Here is a 16,548-nt window from a genome sequence, read left to right as displayed (position 1 = left end):
AGGGTGAGTCGCTCTGGTGACTACCATCAGGGCCTCTGCCTGGCGCCCCACCCCCACCCCCATCCCCAGCAATACAGGTTGGCAAGAGGGTTTGCATCTGGCTGTTAACACATGTGCACCTGAGGGGCCGGGGACATCCTGGGAACGCAGGGAGAGCTGGAGGAGGCCCCCGAATGTCTCAGACCCCCTCTGTGGGCACCCCACCAGGAGAGCCTTGAGTCTGCTTCCTGGGGTGGGGCTCCTTGTAAGATCTGAAGGAGAGGGGAGGTCCCTCCGGTTCAGACCCTCTAGAGCAGTGATTTTTCACTGGGTATATCACAGCTCTTAGGGTCTGAGGCCTGCCTTGAAAATTCTTAAAGATCTTTAATTAAATTATTTTCAAGAAAAGTTCAAAGCACAGTAAGGATATTCTTTTTTTTTAATACTTTTTTTTCTTAATCAACATAATTTAACTGTGTTGTGGGATAAAAAAGGTTGCAAGACCCTGGTCTAGACCACGAAGTTCATTTTTTTTAAGCCACCCAGGCACAAACCTTGACATTGTGGGATACTGAAGTTTTAAAACTAAATCCGGAAAGCCACGAACAAATGTGTGCAATGCACCGTTTCCTTGTTGATAGTGGCGACCCTGGTTCTGCCACCGTCACAGTCAAAGGAAGCTACACTCAGGGCAGCACCACGAGACTGGAGGGGACAGGGGACTGGAGCTTCTCAGCACATGCGTGAAAGTGAACTTTGGTGAATTATAATAATATGTTGAGAGAAAAAGGTCATCTTTTGAACTTATAAACAACTTGGGGTGAAAGTTGAAGAAGGATACTGTTCAGACCGCAATTGAAAAGGAGCTCCCACTGTGTACAGCCTGGAGCTGGCTGCGCGGCAGGCCGCACGGAGGGGCCGCATGGAGACTTGACAGTTGCTTGTCCAGAATCTGAGCTTTGTCTGCTTATTCAGCATTTTTGGACACTTCTGTAAACAATCAGTTTGTTCTAGAAAGTGATTAGGGCAAGAGGCGTATTCATTGAAATCTCACCCAGGAGGTAGGACACGCCCATCATCAGGTGGTAGGACATGCCCATCAGTAGTAGGACCCGCCCACCACACGGTAGGGCACGCCCATCAGGCGGTAGGGCACGCCCATCAGGTGGTAGGGCACGCCCACCACACGGTAGGACCCGCCCATAAGGCTGAAGGGCACGCCCATCAGGTCGTCTGAGCTGCTACCTCTGGGGCACTTGTGTGGACCCAAACGCAGTCAGAGGTCTCAGTATTTCAGTGAGCTGACTTTAAGTATAAAGAACTCTTGGAAATTTAGAAGCAAGTATTTTTTAAGCAATCATTTTTAATCTGACACTACATTTAAATCAAAATTTTAAATGGGCTCACTCTGTGACATGTTATTATAGAGGGCATCCTCTAAAATACAACTCTTACTGAGAAATTCTCACAGAAATGAGGGTTTTTAAATTCTTCATAAATAATTAGATCTGTCCTATTCTACCCTGTTTCCCCGAAAATATGACAGTGTCTTATTTTAAGGTGTGCTCCCAAAGATGCGCTAGGTCTTATTTTCAGGGGATGTCTTATCTTTCCTGTGAGTAGGTCTTATTTTCCGGGAAACGGGGTATACTGCTGTGAGAATGGAAACCAGTCCACTTGATGAAAGATTATGCTAGGGAACAGAAGTATTGATTAATTGAACAGTGGGCATGTGGCTTTAAAGCAAAGTGGGCAAAACCACCTACTATCAGCTGGCAAGAAACAAGAGGAACTAATGAGATTAAACCCGCTGCTTGTGTTAACCCCGGGTCCCAGCGGAAGGGCCGCTGGTCTCAGGCCAGCTCATTCTGCAGAGTGCTCATCTGCCCCGTGTGCCCTGCCTGCTGCTGTTAAATTAAGTTGGTGAGCCCCATTCCAGCTCCTCTTTTTACTTAATGTTTAGATTAGCACTAAAATGAAAGACTAATGTCTAGATCCTTGTTTCAAGGATTTTCTTTCAAAAGCCAATAGACAGGGTGGCTTAGCTAAGTGTCAGCTTTGAAATGCCTAGACTTCTTGGAACCAGAGGTCGAATTCTCAAAGGGCCGGAGAACTGACTCCTTAGTTATTCTGAGAAGGTAGTGCGTGGAGGACCACTTCCTACACAAGCATCTCACAAACTCGTAAAAACCCAACAAGCTTTCTCTTCCATTGTAGAAATGCTAGTTTGCCTGTGATCTCAAAATCGAGAAATGTGTTCATCCCTTTTTTTTACCCTCTGAGCTGCTTAGGTCAACTCCAACAGATAAAGCTGTTCCTGTCTGCACTTTCAGCATGGCTGAGCTCCCGTGTCACAGAGGTGACCCGCAGAGGACGACAGTGAAGGCCACCTGGTCACAGAGCCTGTCTCACTCTCCCTGTGCGACATGTGACTGGGGGGTCTCCCAGCTCTCCACACAGGGCTATTCTGATACCACCTTGGTTCAGGGCCTGTCTCACTCTCCCCGTAGGACATGTGACTGGGGGGTCTCCCAGGTCTCCACACAGGGTTATTCTGACACCACCTTGGTCCAGATCTTTCCTTAGAAGTCCTTGGTGCTGTGGTTCGTGGTGAGGTGGATGTCTGGTTCTAGGAGAAAGCTCTTTCACCCATTGCATTTTGGAAGTTTAAACGCATTGATGGAAGAGCTTCCATTTCAAGCTCTTTGAAAGGTGTAACCATCTTTTAACATAATGAGCTCAAACTCTCTGCATGGAGAGGTTTGTATACCATGTTGACAGCCTGAGCTGTGTGAACTCACTCATTAGAGACGTAATCATCAGAACTGTCAGCAGAACAATTGGAAAGATTTTGCTGTTTGTTCAGCAGAGCAGCAATCAAGGCGTCCGCACCTGTGGAAGGGACTCGGTCCACAGCTGACCGTGGAGGGAGAATCTCTGATTGAGGTGGTGGCTGACCACACAGCCGGACTCCTGTCCTAAGGGACTCACTTTTCCATCAGCAGCCTCAGAGAATCCCAGCTCGGCCCGGGGGAGACAGCCATGGGTGTCCCCTGCTGTGGGGTGGGGCACTGAGGGACCCCCAAAGAGGAAGGAGAATCTGGAGGTAAAAATCTGGGCCAGGAAGTACAGCTTCCCTGCCTCACATTTGGTTTCGACTTTTTTATAATTTGGGAGCAGAATGGGTTTCTTCGGAGCATTATATGGAAGAGTGGGAGAATTAGTAAGCTCGGGCTGTTTTAGTTTTAGACATGATTTAGGAGATTACTTAAAGACCCTCTTTGGCCTTAGTTCCCTATGAGAAAATGAGAACAAGGCCTGGGCCCTCCCCATAAAATGGGGAGATGTTGGAAACATGAAGGAATTAGCTTCTCACAGGAAATGCACATGCAGAGCAGCGCTGGTGCGGGAGAGTGGTGCTCGTTCCCTGTGGACGCCAGCAAAGATGTGGCTCGGCTGGCGGTGTTTGTCATGCCACGACCCTGAGGACCAGCTGGCTTCCAGGTACCAACACTTACTCGTAAACTAAGACATGCGTCAAGGAAGATAAGAGACTTTATAGTCTATTTGGTGTCCAGAAAGCTTTCCAGACAGCAGTCGCTTCCTTTCCCTTTTCATGAATGGTGGTAGTATTATGCTTCAGTCTGCGTTTTTTTTACCAAAGCCATTCATAAAAATAAAAACAAAATAACAACAAAAAACTTTCTCGGCACAGTCTGGAGCCACTGGGTGCCATGGGGCTGGGAAAACATCCTGGCAGCTGTAACCCCACCCAGCGCTGGAAGTTTTCAAGGGTCTGTCTGTGTGGCGGTCTGGGGCATCTGAGCTGCTCCTGCAGGCTGCGGGGAGAGTTCCGTGACACGCACTAGGCTGCGAGCCAGGGCTGGCAGGGGTTCAGGCATTGTCTTCCCCTCATTGAAGTGTCAGGACCTAATTCATGGAAAACTGGGTGAGCTGGCAGCCCTTTCAGAGGGCTTCATTGAGTGCAGTGTGCAGGAGTCACATGAATGCAGGGTGTTTGGCCAGAAAAGGAGGGGGATTTCTGAGCAGCTGGAGCTGGTCCACCAGCAGGAATGAGAGCGGATCCGAAGTGATTCGGGGAGTGAACACGTGCACAGGTGTGATCTGCAGGACAAAGGCAGAGGGAGAAACGGTCTCTTCTTACCAGGGACCCTCGGGAGCTCGTGCCTTTCAGTCCTATGAGGGAAGGAGTGCTCATCTTCTTAGTTCGGTTCCACCTGGGGAAATACCCTGTCAAAATGTGGGCTTTGGTGATGACATCATCCCTCCAGTGATTTAAAGTCAAAGGAAGAATTTTTTTTCCGGAGGAACAAAAGTATCTTGTCATTTATTTTATTTTTATCTTCTGCATCTAAAAAACTCTGACAGCGATTGTTTATATAACATTTTTAATATACTAGCAGGAAAACAATGCAATCCCACAGTAATTCCATGGGGAAGGAGAATGAAAAGGAGCTTGTGATCCAATAACCTCTGTTATTTGGGAGGATTCTAGCACTTGTACTTTCTTTCATTTGTGCCGTGATGCGTCACTGTCTGCATCAGAACAGCTCAGCGGTATTCACAAATCTCAGTGGTGTGTAGATGGAGGGAGCTGGGCCTCTGTCCACACACGGCCGTGAGTGCTGGAAGTGAGCCATCCAAACGCGTGGGCTTCAAGTGCACCTTTACAGCGCAGAGAAGAGCAAAGATTCTGGAACATTCTACTGGAAAATTAACCTAGAAAAATGTTTACCCAAGTATTTCACTCAAAATAGAGTTTTGTGCTACACATACAAGGAAACATCCGTAGACTGGCCGGAAAGTATCCAGCCACGCGGATCGCTGGGTTTCTTACTATGTGGCTAGATGCTTTCCGGGCAGCCCTTGGATATTGGGATAGATGTGACATGTTATTTACTCTTCATATGATACCATCAAAAAGTCAGCAAACTTACAGAATGAGAAAAAATATTAGGGACTTGTATCCAGAAGATAAAAAGAACTCTTAGAACACATTTATGGAAAAGCAGCCATCTCTTTGAAATGGGCAGAGGATTTGAGTAAACATTTCTCCACAGAAGATACACAAATGCCCAATAAGGACACAAAAAGATGTTTGACATCGTTAGTAGCAAGGGCAGCTCAAATCGGACGTTCAGTTTCACACCCAGTTGGGTGTCGGTAAACAGAAAGACGGGGTAACAAATGTTGGCACAGATGCGGAGAAATTGGAACTCTCCGACATTGCTGGTGGGGCTCCCTTGGAAAACTGTCAGGTAGCTCCACAAAATACATGACCCAGCAATTCCACTCCTGGTATAGACCCATAAGAGATGAAAACACATCCCACCAAAATTTGTATATGAATTTTCATAGTAGAATTATAATCACCGTAGTCATCTGGAAGCAACCCAGATATTCATCACCTAACAGATGGCTGGGTGCAACGTGGTGTGCAGGTACCGTGGGATATTATTTGGATATACAAAGGAGTGAGCTGCTGCTGGTACACAAGGATGACTAGAAAATGCTAGGCCAGGAAAAGAAGCCGGACACACCAGATTGCATCTGTGTGTGTGTGAGAGAGAGAGAGAGAGAGAGAGTCTAGTTATAGGCAATGTCCAGAACAGGTGAATGTCTAGAAGCAGAACAGAGAGTGGTGGTCAGTGTGAGAGCCCTCATGGGGGGGGGTGACAACAGTGGGCACAGGGTTCTTGTAGTAGAGATGAAAAAGTTCTAAGCTGGATTATGGTGATGGTCGCACACCCCTGTGAAGATACGATAAGACTTTGAATTATGTGCTTTAAATGAGTTAATAAGAGACCTTCATTCCTCAATTTTGTGATGTGCAGACTAAAAACAAAATGAATCAAACAGTAAGTTTATTTTTATACAGCTTGTATGTATGCCAGACTTTAATTGGGAATTGCTTTAAGTGCGACAGCCTATGCTGTATTTCCTTAAAATAGCGAGGTGGTGAATAAACACCTTTTAACCATAGGTAAGCCATTTGAACTTTAAATTTTCCCCTTTTCTTTGCAGACAGGTGTCTCTGTTTGAAACACATATACCTAATTTTTTCTGTATTGTATGTTTCCTTTTAAAATATAACATTTCTTTTTTTTTCTTCCTTAGCCACAACAAGTTGTTCAGAAGAAGCCTGCTCAGGTAAGAGATGGCCATTATGATTCTATTCTCCCAATTAAATAAAAAGTAGACTGAAATATGTACTAAAAAAAGTCCCCAAATAAAACCTTTAATTAGTATTTTTTTCTGATTTTTATTATGTCAACCTTGAGGTATTCCTGAAAATTTGTTGTATCCTTCAAATCCAAGAATAAATAATGTGAGGATGTGTCATTAAAAACCCAAAGACTCACAGTCTTAAGTGTCCAAAGCAAATATAAATAGTTAAAAAAAATAAAGCTAGTTTATGTCACTGCTTCCTATGTAAAAAAAATACATAATCATACCTAAAGTTTTAGCATCAATTCTTAAACATCCACTTTTATCTTCTTCAACTGACTGCCCCCATCCTGTTGTCTGGAAACGGGACTCAGCAGTCCCACAAAGCTTTCTGGACCAGGCTGGAGACAGTCTGTTTACGGAAGTATTTCAGAACAGTTGATGATCCTAAAATACCCCAGAGGAGGCTGGGAACTAGGAAATTAAATCGTACTACTTTGCAGATTGATGAACACGCAGGTCTTGTTTAAATGAATTGCAGTCTCTGGGGTTTTCGGAGCCATTGAAATTAGGAACCAGCTTTACTGGTTCTCGTGCACCTGCAGTTAGTTCCTTATCCAACCCTGGTCTGTACACAGAAGCGTGACAATCAGATTATTGAGGAATCTTGAAACAATAAAACTGAAGAACAAATTGATCACGACTGTCAAGACTGCAAGAAGTTGCTGCTGTCCCCTCCCTCCTGGGTTTGTGTCGACACTCAGGAGACGAAGTGGGTCACACAGAGCCTGCCCGGGTCAGTCATTCAGCAGTGTCCTGAGTGACCAAGCTCCTTACAGATTCACATTCACGTAATTTCACATATCCAGGGAATAATTTTCCCGAAAGGTCTTTAAGAATGCCCCTCACGTCCTGTTCCCTTACGACAGTGCTTTTTTTGCCTGGGAAAGACCATGGGGCAATCTCATATGCTTATTATCCTTCAATAATGTCATAAGCCTACTAGTCTTCAAAAATTCTTGGAAAAGAATTGAAGCTTCTAAACACACATGAGGGTCTGGAGAAAGTGAATCTGAATAATTACACATGAACTTGTAAGTGGAATAAAAGAGAATTATCACTTAAAAAAGCATTCTCATTGCTGCTCACATATCTAAAGGCGGGGGGAGGCACTAAAAACCCTCAGTGTCTGACTGTAAGCAATATTGAGCAAAACAAGGTATCGGCAGAACTTAACTTTTTCAGGAGGAGAATATTTAGCCCATCATCCTTTATCCATACAAAAAATCAAAGGAAAGTGAATCGATAGCTCTGTGTCTTGGAGTCAAAGGACACCACAGAGTCTGTGTTGGCGTCACAGACTGAAGGACGATGAGTGAGCTTATGTGGGTTGTCAGCACCACTGATGGGCTGTTCTTGGTGTTGTGGGGAAGGTGAGTCTGAGAAACGTGCTGGGTTGGTGGCTTTGAACCTTGGTTGCATATGAGAATCACCTAGACATTATATATATATATATATATATATATGTGTGTGTGTGTGTATATATATATATATATGAGAGAGTCTATATAAATATGAAACAGATACATATATAAAATATATGTAGAATATATATAAAATAGAGAATATATTTTAAAAGGGAAGAATGTAATAGAGAGTATATATAAAATAGAATATATATTTAAAATACATAGAATATATAGGGTATCCATAAAGTTTGTGTGCAATTTTAAAAATCCCAATTTAAAATTGCACACTATGTGTAAAATATGTAGAGAAAGAATAATATAGTCAGAATATATATAAAATTATATAGAGACGTACGGGTGGTCATAAAGTTCATGTAATTTTAAGTTGTACACAAACTTTATGGCTATATATATACATACACACAAATATATATATTAAAAATACATGCAGAGACGTCATGGCACTCTACCCGAGGGCGGTACAGTGAGACTCTGTCTCTATAAAAAAAAAAAAATACATGCAGAGAACATACATACATAATTATATAGAGAGAGTATATTATGCATGTACGCAGAGAGAGTGCACATGTGCCTGTCGGCCCGCACCTGTTCCCTGAGTGCGGGGTCGTGAGCAGCTCTTCTGGGGGTTCTATGTTTAAGGACGTCAAGTGGGCAACTTGAAGTCCACTCTGGTAAGAATGTTTACACCGAGGGATTTGGCAAATACTGGAAACAAGGACCTTTCTCCTGCAGAGCGGGTCATTCAGCAGTCACCCCCACACCACCGGCCCTGGCTTCCGGGGTCTGTCTGCAGTCTGGAGGCCTCAGCACCTGTGTTTTCTGTGAACTCCTGAGTGACACCACTGTGCATCCTGGAGGCAGATACACTCAGCAAAAATGTTTGAGCCAGTGTCTGCACGTTGGTTTAGGAAATGGCCACAGAATGTGAATGTACATGGGCTCACAGGGGACCCAGCTGAATGAGTGGACACGACACCTCAGGTCATAAGAGACAATACCCTGAGGGGTGGAAATTGGTTGTTTGGTTGGATTCTGACAGTGTTCAGTTTCAGAAAGGAAAATGGAGATGTAATTAAAGGAGGGAAAGGAAGACAGGGTGGACAGGGAGGAGCGGACACCCTGCAGGTGGAGACCATCTGTGTGGCCAGCCCTAGAGCAGACTGGACATTAATCCACCAGGAGGTGATGTAAGTGGGAACCACAGTTTGTTTCCCAAGAGAGTCGGGGATCTCAGAGAAGCCACAGTGACAGTCGGCTGGCTGCTCACAGACCCTGTCCAGACGCCCCTCCCAGGAGAGGAACGCAGACTCAGATTTAAGAAGATGAGCTCGCTGTGCTGCCTCCTGTGTACTTGTCCAGGGATGCAGTGATGACTTCTGTGGACACGGGGACTGCATGGAGGTTCACGGAGGATGGTATAAATTTTATGCTACATTCAAAAGAAAATCTCTTCCTTTTCCATCTGTTTCTTTCCAAATATCCTCCGAGGTAGCTTGAAGGGTTACATTCAGATTCTGTTTTGACCCATATTCTGCTTTGAGATGGTAAAGATTTTACTAAGATAGACCTGGGTGTTCCTTCCTAGCCCCACCACTGTGCTAATTAATTTCCCTTTGCCCCATTTATCCATCTAGCAATGGATAATAAATAATCCCTCTTCCATTATTCCCAAGAATACAATGAGGGATTCATAATTATGTGAATTCCAGAGGGCATTATGTTCTGACTTAAGTTTTTCATTTCCAGAGGTTTATATTTTCCAAAATTCTAGAATTCTAGTTAATTCAGAAGTATTCCCTTGTGACCTCAAGTGTTTCATCGCATGTTTTTAAAATCAGGATTTTATTTTATATTTTATAGGGGGGATCTTATAGTAATTGCTGCATCCCCCTGGCAGGACTGAGCCGCCAGAGTCACCTCCTACATGTGCGTTACATGTCTGGAACCTCAGAGACTGTGAGAAAGCGCTTCCCACACACACCTTCTCCAAACTGGGCCCCAGACAACAGTCGGTCCTGAGGAGACAAATTCAGGACTATGATAAATCTCAGCTTCTCTGCATGTGCTGTGGTTTTGTATATAAGTACTTATGTTTAGAGCAGTGGTTCTCAACCTTCCTAACGCCACAGCCCTTTAATACAGTTCCTGTGGGTCATGACCCACAAGTTGAGAACTGCTGGTCTAGAAAGAAATAAAAATTTAGGGAAAACCCTAGTGTGGGGATTTGTGTTTGGAAAACCCACCAGGGACCACCAGCTGCAAACCTCAAGTGTGTCCCATAAGCCTAATGTGTGTCCCTAAAAGTGTGTCCCATAAGCCTAATGGGAACATTAGTGGCCTCTTAAAAATGTATAGGGGGAAATTTGCAATCTTCACATTAACTTTTTTAAAAATCCCCAAACCAGTGAAAACAAAGCTTACTCTAGAACTCTACTATGCTTTCATCCAAAGTGATAAAAGAAGCAATAAATAGAAAGTAGATAGTTAGAAACAAATGGAAATTAATCTTGTTTTTTCACAATTTAAGCAGTTGAATCCTCAGCCATTTAGATTACATTCTTAACTTTAGTAGGAAGCAGTGGCACGTTTTTTAATAAAAAATCAGATTTAATGAAAAATTATAAAAGCATCAGATTATTATTATTATTAATAGAGGGAGTTTTGTTTCCTGGGCTTTATTTTGATAAAAATAAATCTCTTTCCATCTCAGACATCCATAAATGTTTGCTGGTCTATCAGATATCTTGATGTTCCCTTTTTAAGGATTTAACCACAGATTAGAAGTGACTCCTTACCTACATAAAATTCAGACATTATTTTTCACCTTTCTTCCCTCCTCAAAGCAGGTCTTGAGGGTCTCAGCCATTCTCCATCCTCTGAGTCTCCTTTGCTTGCTGTCTGCGGCCCTGGCAAGCTGTGCCTCTGGCAATCAGGACAGGTATAAACCTGCTCCTTGTCAATTTCCCAATGAGAGAATTGGAATGTTTTCAGTTTCTCAAAGACTGGAAACAAAGCTTTCTATTTCAAAATAGAGTTTTTACCTGTGAGTAACATCTTCCGTGGGTGGTATGCATCAGGGCAAAGAAATCTCAGCAAGCCTCTGTTACCAGGGGATTTTCCCCCTTAAAAAAAATGTTGAATGTTTTTATAGAGACTTCAAGGGCAGTTAAAGGATATTTATATTTCAGACAACCTAAACATTGTTTGAAGCAAAATGAGAGATTTCATTTTAGGACAAGCAAGTTGATGAGCTGCAGTCAGCATTGTGTTCTCAAAGAACATTTTCACTGGGGGCTGTGAGTCCAGACACACAAGGAGGGGAGATGACACATCCCACCCTCACGGTCACCTGCACGTATCACCTCGGCCACCCTCACACTCACTGCACACGTCATCACCTTGGCCATCGCGTGAACAGTTCGTGATGAATCAGGCTGGCAAGTTGTCACTCGTCCACTCACTTGGGAGCATAGTGATTTATGCTGCCTAACTCATAAAGAGTGAGGATTTATTTATATTCTTACTTAGACTCTTCCAAGCTGGTAAAACATTTTGTGGGCCAGTAAATGTTTAGTGCCAACTGGCAAAACGTGAAGAGTCATATCAAAGGCTACCCTGAGTGGCAATGTTTTGTCGTGTAGGAAGTTCTTTTGATTTAACCTCTGACCGCTGACATTACAAAAGTCAAAGAAGTAGAGAGCAAACTAAAAACCAGCGCTTAACCCTTGATGAGCAGTTCAGCGACCAGCACCGGGAGGCTGGAGGGCGAGGAAGCCCAGCAGAGTGATTATCAGCGGTAAGAGATGACATCATCAAACAGTTGAAATACAGGACTGCAGGGAAGGAGACATCAGCTGGTGACTGCCTTGTAGAGATGACATGGCATCTGAGAACAGTGACAGAACAACACTTAATTTGGGGCAATTTATAAAACTCCCGAGTTCAGTGGTTACGCTTGCTCTGAGAGCTTTCTGAAGGTGTGAGTGTTTAAACCATGCGGGGACCTGTGTGAACGAGGCTAAAGGTGGGGAGGCAGCAGCCACCTGCCTTTCCTGTTCTCAGTGTGGAAACTGTACCTCTCTCTACATTGGGACCTGAACTGGCAAAAAACAGTTCTTTATTCCACATTAAACTTTCTCCCTGCTATCCAAGCTCATTGACCCAAATTAATATGGAACAAATAGCAACTGGCCTTAAAACCTGGTCTTCCTAAGACAATCCTTAGTGATTGAATAGAAATAAGATGCTTTGTCTAAGACACTTCCTTTACATTCAGAGAATGTTTGCTAGAAATGCACATGTCCACTGAATAATTAATTGTTGACTTACCATTATTGATATTTTTACAGTCTTACTCAAAAGTTGTAACTCAGGATAACAAAAAGCATTTAGTGCTATAATGATTAAAATCCAGAAATATTCTGTTCCCCTGGCAGCAAATGCAACAGCTATGCAAAATTTTATACATATATTAATAGAAAACAAAAGGAAATGGTTTTTCCTAGTCTGTGCCATTAATGAGCACATCTGGAACATACCCATACAGCAGCCTTTACCCTAACCACATTTTAAAATTACTTTGCATAAAAATAAGAGCATTCCTCAATAGTTTTGGAAATACAGAAATAGATTTCCTTCTTGTGAATCCTTTCTTCACGTACAGATCCTTTTGCACAACTTTAGCTATTAAAGCAAAGCTCCTCTGATCAAATTGGACCTGGCATGGAAAATAGAATCCTCAGGAATCATGACTCCTGGAACTGACAGTTCGCTTATAGGCACAGTGATTTTCCTCTGTGAGAAATCTGACTTACCCTCTCGGGATTGTTTTTTAAGTTGCCCTCCGTCCCAGAAAAGAGGAATTTGCAGCATTCTGGGAAGCAGTGTCTTCAAGGATAGAGCTCTGCTGCGAGTACAGACAAACCAGCAGGGGTGCATTTTAGGAATCTAAGACTTTGTGTTTTATTATCTTTTGGGGACCTTGTTGAATAATTTCTGTTTCCCAAGAATCTATCATTGAACCAAAGACAAAGAGGTAATGGCAGATGAGTAATTGAAGTTAGTCATCACGAGACACACTGCAGTCCCGCTGGATTTTTGCTCTTTTGCTGCGTTTTCCTGTGAGTTCGTCGCAGTTTCTCCTCACACCGACCTGCTGTGGGCCTGGGTGTGTGTGGTCCTCACGGGTCTGACCTGCAGGACGTGGCACAGGCCACAGCACTTGCTAGGGATATGGCTGGCACGCACAGCCAGTGACACCGGAGCTCAGCTTTAAACATGCCCAGTAACTAGTCCTCAAAGCTGACTTGATGCTAACTCGTGTGAAGTAGTCCTGGCCCTTCTGTGTTTCCATGTATGTTATGCAAATGAAAGACGAGATCGGAACAAACACCCCACACGTCTCGACTCTCAGTCCCTTTGTGAAAAGCACATTTCCCTCCTAGCATTTCCACCAGAATTCCTCATGCTTGCCAGATTCTGTGAGCTGTATATGTACATTTTTTTTAAATCTATAAAGCTGTTCTAGTTGGAGGAAATAATCACTTTCCATTAACTTAAACAGCCCCAATTCATTTTACAGTAAAATATCTGACAGAGGAATGGAAAGACTGAGCCCCATGGACTCCAGGTCAGTCAGCCAGGACGTGACCGGTGGGTCCCAGTCCTCGCTGCTGGGTGGGGAGCCTTCGTTTCTGTTCTGACAAGCCTGACTCAGGGCAATCGCAAACACGAGAAACTGTCCCATGAGTTATTCTAGTTCTCAAGGAGCTGAAACATCAAGGTGGCAGGGGAGGGTCTGTCCCTGCTCCTTTGAGATCAGCAGCTTGGCTGGCAAGACAGCTTGGTCACAACGCATGTCTGGCCAATAGCGTCACATACTGAGAGTGGCAGAATTCTTTGTAGTTAAGAAAAATGTAAGCGCTGACTAAAGTTGACATAGAGTTTTGTGAGCTTTGTGCTCCTTCCCACGCAGAGTAGCACTGTGGGGACACAGCCCCTGGCTTGCAAGGGGCGTTTCTAGTTCCCAGCTCCGTTTGGGGCGCCCTGGCCTCCCACCTGCCACTGCAGACGTGTGTGGAGTCAGCATCGGAAACAAAAGCGCTGAGTACTGAACCTTCCTGCACACACCCTGCCCATGCTGCTGTGCCTGGAGCCCTGATTGGACTCAAGATGTTTTCAATCCCACCACCCACTAGGACCTGAGGTCGGATATTGGGCCGTCTCCTTCCTCCTCTCTCACCAGCCAGCCCAAGTCTGTGAAGAACTGTGGTGTGTGCAGAGCAGATTCCTGGGTTTGAGTGGGTTGGTTTTCAAGATTAGTCAAAGCAAAGAAAGAGTTACATTGATTAAATTCTCCTTTTCATAAAGAAAAGAAAAACTAAGCAAAGTGAGGATAATGGTCCTCCCACTCGGCCCCCTCTTTCCCTCTCATCAATGTCCTGTCTGGAGCCACCTCCCTTGTCTCTGGGAAGTAGCTCCTGAACAGCCAGGAGGCTTCTGTGGCTCATAAAAATGTCACTGCACGTCCACCCAGAAAAGCCCCTTCAGCAGGTGAGCCCCAGGGACCGACAGCTGCCCTGCAGTCCTCCCTCCTGCCGCTCAGCCTGATGAGATGTGTGCGACCCTTAGCTACAGCGTTTTGGTCTTGTTCCCGGGGAGCTACACAGCCCAAAGGCCCTTTGGTCATTGAGTGACCAACATGAAGCGACTTCTGAAGACACGAGCTGCAAGCTGCTGTCTACAATGAAACCTTCTAGTTATTAAGGAAGATCGAAGCTCAGGGTCCCTACCAACTACAGTACTCTGTCAAGAAATAAGATGCGGCTTGGCGCCTGTAGCTCAGCGGCTAGGGCGCCAACCACATACACCAGAGCTAGTGGGTTCAAATCCAGCTCAGGCCAATTACAACCAAAAAATAGCCAGGCATTGTAGTGCCTGTATAGTCCCAGCTACTCGGGAGGCTGAGGCAAGGGAATCGCTTAAGCCCAAGAGTTGGAGGTTGCTGTGAGCTGTGATTTCACAGCACTCTACCAAGGGTGACAGCTAGAGATTCTCTAAAAAAAAAAAAAAAACCTTATTACACTGTCTACTTAAGATCATTGTATTTCACTGTAAATAAATTTAAAAAATAAAAGTACAATTTTTAAAAAGAAAGAAAGAGGATGCTCTCAGGACTTCGGAGCCAGCCCCTTATTCTCCATGCCACCTGGTTTCTGTCCCCTTTTTATACTACAAAAGTGTCTTGTGTGAAGTCCTGCCAGACTGCGACACAGGGCAACTGAGAGTGGGTTTCCCAGCATCACCCCCAACCGTGGAGGATTCTGCTCCTCACCCTGCAGGTGTGGCTGGTAATGGTGGTCAGACTGTAGCAAAGACCCCATCACTTCCCACCTGTGCAAACCCTTCTCATTAGGGTTTGGGAAGTGCCACCAAACTCTCCAGTGTCATCCGCTTAGGAGCCCCACCTTCCTTTGGAGGGTGGACAGTTGAGGCTGCACCAAGAAGAGTGTCCCCCAGTGGCTGGACATTGTCAGAACCATCACTCCCACCCCTGACAGCCTTGTCCTGTTCCCAGTATTATCTGATAGTCACTAGTAGGAGAATTTCAAGGTCACTAGAAAGAGACATTAATAAAACAACTGTGTGCATTGCATTACCGACTATTGTGAAGAAAACAGTATGAGGGACCTTCACTTCCAGCAGAGTTGTGTCTATGCGGTCGGCATATCAGGACTCTCGGGAGCGCAGATCAAGCAAAGTGTCTGGGAATGTTTTGAAAGGCTGATCACTTTGCATCTAGATCAAGGTCTTTGTAAGTTCATGGCCTGAAAACCTTGTTTCCTTCCGGATTTGGAAGTACCAAAGAGCATGGAAACAGAGAGCATGGAAACACCAGGCCGTCAGAAAGGGCCTGGTCCCTGCTTGGTGCAGCCTGCCTGCCTTCTGTGATCTGTTAACTGTGAGAAGGAAGGACGCACACCTTCCGGCTGTTAGGCCATGCTCTGCTGCAGAGCGGTCAGTCCACAGCTCAGGTCCTCGTGAGAAGTGAGTCATCTGGGGACAGACGAGTTTATCTGCCCAACAGCTTAGTGACTTTCTGGAATTTAAATATTAAGTGAACAGACAGGGTCACAGGGCAGCTGCCCTCTGGCTTTTGTCTCCCCCCACCCCCGTCATCTGTGGCTTTGATCACGCCACGTCCTGCTTTGTGGCCAGAACTCCACAGAGAGTGCTGGGGTCATGACCTGTTGCCTGGTCAAGAGGTATAAACCTGCCACTTAAATATGTGAAGCCCACAGTATGGGGGTTGGGAAGAGAGGGGAGGGGGCTTCATATGTTCCAAAACCCAGAGCAGACTAAACAAACCTGGTGTGAATCCCATGACTCGATGCTGCCATGCGGCTCCATTTTTTTTTTTAAGGTGTAATCTGTTCACTTGTGTGTGTTTATTCCCAGGATTTGCAGCTCTCTCAATCTTGGGAGAAAGAGAATGTTTGAAACCTTTTGCAAAGAGTGTGTGTGCACATCGTGGACGTGTGTGCATGTGTGTTGAGCACGTGTGTGCGTGTGCGAGTCTATTGTGTGTGTGCATGCTTGCACGCGCCTTCACATGGGCCTCTTACTCCCACGGAGGTGGCACACAGCAGCGTTTGGAGCCCTTCACGGTTTGAAGTGTCTCAGACACTGAATGGGGTCGGGTCGTGCAGGGCAGGTGGGCTCAGAGGTGCTACACTGGATGGTGCTCTGGAATGACCTGGGAAAGAAAGAAAGGTATAAATTGTGTCCGTTAGCCACCCAGACAAAATGAAGCCATGTGGAAAATCAAATCTATTAAAGTACGAAGACTGCTATAAGCTGCTCCAAGCTGGTCGCCCTGAAAGGGGCTTGG

General features: G+C 44.9%; 1 protein-coding gene across 1 annotated transcript in view; it reads left to right on the top strand.

Moving 5' to 3' along the window:
• The window catches only part of HMGA2 (high mobility group AT-hook 2), a 127,684-nt gene that overhangs the window by 109,836 nt on the left and 1,300 nt on the right, over window positions 1–16,548 (top strand). Inside the window, exon 4 of the mRNA XM_053557041.1 lies at window positions 6,118–6,150. Coding sequence (XP_053413016.1) covers window positions 6,118–6,150 — 33 coding nt within the window. The remainder of the gene's footprint in view (window positions 1–6,117; window positions 6,151–16,548) is intronic.

Source organism: Nycticebus coucang, chromosome 12, assembly GCF_027406575.1.
Source record: "Nycticebus coucang isolate mNycCou1 chromosome 12, mNycCou1.pri, whole genome shotgun sequence".
Lineage (NCBI taxonomy): Eukaryota > Metazoa > Chordata > Mammalia > Primates > Lorisidae > Nycticebus > Nycticebus coucang.
This window is presented reverse-complemented; position numbering and strand designations above follow the sequence as displayed.